This window comes from Trematomus bernacchii, unplaced genomic scaffold (genome assembly GCF_902827165.1).
Source record: "Trematomus bernacchii unplaced genomic scaffold, fTreBer1.1, whole genome shotgun sequence".
Lineage (NCBI taxonomy): Eukaryota > Metazoa > Chordata > Actinopteri > Perciformes > Nototheniidae > Trematomus > Trematomus bernacchii.
Genome location: NW_022987851.1, coordinates 4,140,458 through 4,147,974, shown reverse-complemented (window position 1 = coordinate 4,147,974; position 7,517 = coordinate 4,140,458). Strand labels below are relative to the sequence as shown.

The 7,517-nt window shown below is 43.1% G+C and overlaps 1 protein-coding gene across 1 annotated transcript in view; it reads right to left on the bottom strand.

The window, feature by feature from the left end:
• Positions 1–610: 610 nt before the first annotated feature.
• LOC117468973 (alpha-2-macroglobulin-like) overlaps positions 611–7,517 on the bottom strand; it is a 46,363-nt gene continuing 39,456 nt past the window's right edge. Inside the window, exons 31-36 of the mRNA XM_034113362.1 lie at positions 1,787–1,905; positions 1,559–1,649; positions 1,398–1,466; positions 1,203–1,308; positions 1,003–1,044; positions 611–791 (exon numbers count right to left, since the gene is read on the bottom strand). Of these exons, the coding sequence (XP_033969253.1) occupies positions 787–791; positions 1,003–1,044; positions 1,203–1,308; positions 1,398–1,466; positions 1,559–1,649; positions 1,787–1,905 (432 nt within the window). The 3' untranslated portion in view covers positions 611–786. The remainder of the gene's footprint in view (positions 792–1,002; positions 1,045–1,202; positions 1,309–1,397; positions 1,467–1,558; positions 1,650–1,786; positions 1,906–7,517) is intronic.

Sequence of the window (7,517 nt, the reverse complement as noted above, 5' to 3'; positions counted from 1 at the left end):
GTTTAACTGATTGGTTAAATACACTGAAGTTCAACTCAGACCCCAAATATTTGTGCACTGCGTTGAGGAAAGGTTAAGACACGAGTCTTTGAGAAAAGCTATGTCAAGCAATGTACAAATGTTGGAAGTATAACAGAAGATGGTTGGAAAGAGCAGTGATTAAGCTATTTTTGTAAAAAAAGGTCACAGATAATAAGCCACTGCCCGGCTGGATTAAGAGCAGGGACGTTGTGGCTCTTGGTCTGCCTGTCAACTCCTTAGACAAAAGGCCCAAAGTAACAGTTTTGAGCGTGCACATGTCAGCATACAAATCTGTGTTTTTCATGTTTCTTTCGTACATAGCTTGCATACATCCAACAGAAACAAATCGAGGTACAATTTTAGCATTACATTTGTTTTCTTTGTCCTCATACAGTCATGCTCATTGGTCACCCTTTGATCATCCAATCTGAAATAAGTTGTGAAAACTTTGCTACAAGGAACAAGAAGGCAATAAGAACACTTTTTAACATATTTCAACGTTTTACACATAATGTAGCTTCACTGCACAAACTCTAGTTTGTGAAACTATTATTTAAAAGCAGAAAGATAAAAAAAAGTGGAAGACCAGTTTTAAGAGTTGACATTTAATGTTCTTTGTCCATAAAGCATGATTTTCAGACACATAGTAGTTACACAGCTGTAAGGGATGGCAGCAGAATACTATTAAGTATGAAGGTTCATATAATGTATTTTTGATCAAATCATACTGGAATTCGTGACGGCCGGAAGACCACACTTCACTCTTTAAGCTGCAAAATAATAAAAAGTATTATACTGTGATTCATATTAATCTAATCTGGCTGTTTGCTTAATTTTGTTCAAGCTTAGGCAAAGGTCGCACTAAGGACACTTTGTTGATTTATTGCAAACAAATTGCAACAAAAAAAAAAGAATGGGTTGGCCATAAAAAATACTTTTGTCAACATTTTATTTCTGCTGTATGTTACTACAGATTGTTACCTGAAACACAAGGGTGTGTGTATTCTGTCTCAGCCTGGTCACCTGAGAGGAATGAAGGAAAAAGAAGCAGAAGATAAGGAGACAATAATCTATCCAAGCACAAAATCATTTTTAAACATTACTATTCTGAGAATGTTCAGGTTGGAGCAGAGTGTATCAGTGTGGGCTGTAGTCTCTGTTAGGGGTTCGTAAGGATTTACTTGGCTGATAGTAGTCATAGATCTTGACCACGGCTGGCTTCATGTTCTGCACTGGGATCTCCTGTCTGAGATCCAAGCTGTGGTTGATAGGTATGTCTTTTGGTAACTGTTGGGATAAAAATAAACAAAACCATGAATAACAAATGTGAAGGGCATCATCTGTTGCTGCTCGCTGAGGATATCAATTTTTCTCACCTCCCGTATGTACACCAGAACATGATCCTCCTTTTGTTCAACGCGATCCACCAGCAGGGCTCCTTTGAGCTGTGAGGAGATGGTAATCAGCCGGGTGGCTCAACAACAGATGAAGATGTTTTTACTTTGAGCTAAAGGTGAAAGTTACTGAAATAACTCACCCTCTTCAAAGATTCTTGGTCTGGGACAAATCCAGAGAGTGCTTTGATATCCAGTATCACCATGTTTGTGCTGTTCTCCTTTCCACTAAATCTGTAAGGAAAGTGCCATTCATTTCTCCCATGTCCATCCTCCAGCAGTTACATAATTCATGCTGGAAAATGCAGAGCATTGTTTCTCAGAAATATCAGTGTTCTTCTTTCCCGTGAATCTGCTTGTTGATAACTTACCGGGACTGAAGATTCAGAGTGAGTTTGGTGTTTTTGCTGGCGCAGTCAAACTCTGGTCTTACATTGACACTGAGGGTTGTTGCGTCAGTAGGAGTTGGGATGTTATAGTGTTGAGAAATCTGGAAAAGAGAGACACAAGGAGAACACTATTCATAAAGAGTGAACCTGAATCTCGAGATTGCCTTTGCTTTTAATATACGATTAGTCAGGATTTACCCCATCAAGAAGTACAACCTCGTTATATACATTCATCCACATTTTATTTCTTGAAGGACAACAAGCACAACAATCCCAGACCCTGATCCCTTTTATCTTAATTCTACAAACTCCTAGTATTCGCGTAATTGTAGTGGAATGATAGAAATACACGTGTACACATGTAAATGGTCTTCCAAGGCCAAAATACCAACGTTTATGTGCCAGAATTGCCTTGATTTGACTCCTTTGTTTTTTGCCATCACATAATGACATCACGATTTACCACTCACTCATTGGTTAGTGCTCCAAATGAGCCACGGCAGAGCTTGACCCGAGCGGAGGCTTTTTGTTGTTGGACCTAGGTGGAAGGTCAGTTTGTATACCTGCAACACCATGTCGAAAAGACGCTGTTAGCTGCTATGTGTACGGTTTGAAGGGACCTTTGTGTGGACAACCAAAATAACAGGAGTTAAAGACAAGTGGCTGAAATTCATTTCTACCAGTAGAGTATTCCTTAGGATTGCTTCCTGAACCACGCACAGTTCACGGTCGGATGAAAGACTTTGTTAGGCCAATCTTGCGACTCAGGGTCACAACCTGTAAAGTTACTTTTGGATTTGTAATGCTTGAAACAAACAATGTAGCTACTAATGCGGGTTCAAGCTCCGAGCTGTTATGGAAGTTGAGCTGCAAATACAGCGCCGACCTCAGCTAAGTTGCTAGCTAATGCTATCAAGTTGAAACTGTATGACCACCAACTTTACCTACAATTGTGTTGAAGTATGGAAATGGTTTTTTGTTCACAACAAACTGAAACGGCTCAATTGTTGAGGTGTGTTTATGGTTACAAGCTGTGATATGACGGTCGCTATGAACTTTATCCTGGCTATCTCGCCAACTTTAGCAAAGTTGATAATAACTCTGATGTAATTGTGAATTACTTGTGAACTTCCCGACGCGCGGGGGAAACATATTGGACCATGTTTATTCCCCTTTCCGGAATGGATATAAGGCTCTCCCTCGCCCTCCCTTCGGCAAATCAGACCATATCTCACTACTGTTGTTGCCTGCGTACAAGCAGAAACTTAAAAGGGACAGACCGATTACAAAGACAGTACAGCGATGGAGCGAGGAGTCAGATTCAGCACTGCAGGATTGCTTTGCATCTACGGATTGGAGTGTGTTTGAGGACAATAACATCAACACACACACGGACACTGTCATCTGCTACATTGGGAAATGCATCGATGACGTGGTACCGAAGGTTTCTGTACGGACATTCCCAAATCAAAAGCCCTGGATAAACTCCGATGTGCGCGGCAAGCTGAAAGCGCGCACTATCGCGCACAGAGCTGGGGATTTGGAGGAGTACAGGAAGTCTAGGTATGATCTCCGGAGAGCAATTAAAAATGCAAAGAGACAGTACAAAGAGAAGGTGGAATCTGACTTCAAAGGCTGTAACACTAGGAATATGTGGGCAGGACTAAGGACAATGACTGACTACAAAGGAGCAGCGGGGGGTGCTGCGGGAGTGTCTGCGTGCGCATCTCTCCCAGATGAGCTGAACAGTTTTTTTGCACGCTTTGAGAGCAGCCGGGCTGCGGAGGTACAGAGGGACCAGGAGCTACACTGCCCTTTTGTTTTAAACAGGGCAGATGTGTGTAAATCCTTTAAAAGGGTTAACCCACACAAGGCTCCTGGACCTGATGGCATCCCTGGCCGTGTTCTCAGGGTGTGTGCAGTTCAGCTGGCAGAGGTGTTCACAGACATCTTCAACAGGTCCCTGCTGCAGTCTGTAGTCCCCACATGCTTCAAACATTCCACTATCGTTCCTGTCCCCAAAAAGACAATCATCACCTGCCCCAACGACTACCGCCCAGTAGCACTCACCTCCACCGTAATGAAGTGCTTTGAGCGGTTAGTCAAATTATTCATCACCTCCTCCCTCCCTGAATCTCTGGACCCCCTGCAGTTTGCCTACAGAGCAAACAGGTCCACAGACGACGCCATAGCCCTCACCCTCCACACTGCCCTCTCACACCTGGACCCGAAGAACAGGAACACATATGTGAGAATGCTGTTCATTGACTACAGTTCAGCATTCAATACCATTGTGCCCTCCAAGCTGGCCATCAAGCTCAGAGACCTCGGGCTCAACAGCGCCCTCTGTGACTGGATCCTGAACTTCCTGACGGGCAGACCCCAGGCAGTGCGGCAGTGTTAATTTTGGCAGCTGTTTTTGATTTAGTCTTAGTCTTAGTCTTTAGACGAAAATGGTTATTAGTTTTAGTCACATTTTAGTCATTTCTATCCTTCATAGTTTTAGTCTAGTTTTAGTCGACGAAAACTCAAAACGTTTTAGTCGAGTTTTAGTCGACGAAAACTCAAAACGTTTTAGTCTACTTTTAGTCAATGAAAAATTACATTTTAGTCAACTTTTAGTCAAAATGTTTTCTCTCTTTAAACCAATTCAGTTAGGCAAATACAGGTTTCTGACATTGTAATTAAGGTGACAGCATCAAGTGTTGAAATTCGTAAAGCAACATTTCACTCTCTTAACACTTTACTTGTGTAATATCTAGGGATGGGTATCGTTAAGGTTTTCTACGGTCCTACTAGTCTTATCAATACTGCTTATCGATCCGGTACTTTAACGCCATTCTTGTATTTACTTTTTGTTATTTTTTTAAAGGAAAAAACTAACAAATTGTTAACCGAATTAATTGCTTTATTTAAATGTGAAATAAATGAAATATATATAATTATTTTTAAATATTGTACTGTACTTGAGTAAAATATTGAGGTACTTGTACTTTACTGGAGTATTTAAATGTTATGCTACTGTGTACTTCTACTCCACTACAGTTCATAGTTAAATGGTGTACTTCTACTCCACTACATGTATTTAATACATTTAGTTACTTCACAGATGTGGATGAATGATCAGTAGCGTGGCGTGGGGAAAAATGTAGGGGAAGCCCATTTTTTTTGGTTGGTTGGGGGGGGGGGGGGGGGGGGGGTGATTACAGCGCCCGGTATCATTTTACACACATTTGTATCACACAGATGCAGGACTTGCACACGCCTGTTATCTAACCGACAGGTCCGCACGCACTCTCAAGCCGAAACTCTCGTTTTATTAATTTAAGCATTTTCTTATTAATTTATGCAGACACACCCCCCCCCCCCAAATGCAATACCAGCCGCTCAATGCGCAGTGCAGATTCGGTAATGAATAAAAAAGAAGCATTCATTCACAAAGTAAATCAGGAGACCTTTAAAGTTTTATGTACACATCAAAGTATCAGTAGGCGTGTATGAAACACATGAATTCAAAAACAATTATGTACAGAAACATTTGCATGCGATAGTCCACCTTCTCTTCCCTTCCCTTTCTAACACACGGCAAGTGCAGCAACAGTCCTCGTCTCTGTAATTAGCTCAGTCCGTAGTCCAAAAGTAACTAAAAAATATAAACAATCTCATCTATTCAGGTGAAATCGCCAGCCGCTTCTGAAGGGAAGCCAGAGAAAGCTGGCTTCCCTTGGCATGGCCCTGACCAATCACAGGTTGGCAGGGGCATCACGTGGGCCTCATCTGATTGGTCAATCCCTCAATTTTGTTCACCAAGGGAAGCCCGATCCGACTGGCCTCCTCTCGCAACAGTGAATGCAATCTACTGTTTCACCATAACATCTAGAGGGGCGCTGTTTGTTTCACTCTTTGTAAAATACTCAATGAGAGTGGGGGAGAGACGGGCCGGCAGCAACACACAGCAAAGGAGAATTATCGAAACAAAACAAAGTGTTTTTATTTATTTATTTAAATTATAACTACAATCCGAAAAAACAGGGGAAGCCTGGCTTCCCTTGGCCTCCGGGAGAAAACGCCACTGTGAATGATGTGAAATATAATCAAGTGTTAAATCAGACTTTAGTTCCACCTGGAGTAAATCCACAAGCTACCCTGCAGTATACAAAGTCATTCAAACTAGCTGCACCTTTACCAGCTTTGAGAACACTTTCATGATCAATCATTATAAAACATATCATATATATTATTCTGAAATGGACCAATCTGCACAATCACTACTTGTACTGTCGCTACTTTAAATATATTTTGATGATCATACTTTGACTTGAGGAACTCTTTCTACACTATGGTATTTTTTTACTTAGCTACAAGATCTGAGTACTTCTCCCACCTCTGCACACCTGATGTGATAACGTTACTCGTAATTGGGGCAACAGAGCTACGAGTTAAGGAAGTCGAAAATTGTGCATTTCTCCGACTGAATATGACGCCTTTTGGCCGGCTGTTTGGACAGACTACTCTACTCGTGTCAACGCGAAAACATGGCAAACGAGCTTTGTCCACATCGAGACTTGTAGAGTGTCTCTATACTCTCTGAACGCTCCGTCCCCGGCAGATCTCTGTGTGCCGCTGCAGCGTGTCTGTTAGGCCCCGCCCCCCCGCACACAGAGAGGAGATTGCTCTTCTGGAGTGAAGAGAGCGGAAATAATGATATTGCAAGTTAGAAATGTAAGATGCATTTTGACAGACAAGACGGGCAATTGGGGGGAAATACCCTGCATTTTTAATGTCCGATAGTCCACCATTAACACCTTAGTCCCGTCTCGTCTCGTCAACGAAAACTAAATATACATTTCGTCAAATTTTCGTTATCAAGAATCTATTTTTAGCTCGTCATCGTCTCGTCTTAGTCATGTAAAAAAGGTCGTTGACGAACATTTTTCGTCATAGTTTTCGTTGACGAAATTAACACTGCAGTGCGGGTGGGAAACAACACATCCTCCACCCTGATCCTCAACACCGGTGCCCCTCAAGGCTGCGTGCTCAGCCCTCTCCTCTACTCCCTGTTCACCCACGACTGCGTGGCCACACACAGCTCCAACACCATCGTGAAGTTTGCTGATGACACGACCGTCATCGGCCAGATCACAGACGATGACGAGACGGCGTACAGAGAGGAGGTCGAAAACCTGACATCTTGGTGCCAGGATAACAACCTGCATCTCAACATCAGCAAAACAAAGGAGCTGATTGTGGATTACAGGAAGCAGCAGGGAGAGGGACACGCCCCCATCGCCATCAATGGGACTACGGTGGAGAGAGTCAAAAGCTTCAGGTTCCTTGGGGTCCACATCACTGAGGACCTGACATGGTCTCTTCACACCACCACCATCACCAAGAAAGCTCGACAGCGGCTCTTCTTCCTCCGCAGGTTGAGGAGGTTCAAAATGGATTCCAGGATACTCTGCAACTTCTACAGGTGCACGATAGAGAGTATCCTGACTGGCAGCATGACGGCCTGGTACGGCAGCTGCACCGACCTCGATCGTAAGGCTTTACAGAGGGTGGTGAAAACTGCACAGCACATCACCAGGACGGAGCTGCCATCCATGGAGGACCTTTACTCCCAGCGGCTCAGGAAGAAATCACTACGGATTATCAAAGACCCCCATCACCCCAGCCACAAACTGTTCTTTCTGTTGCCGTCTGGCAGACGTTA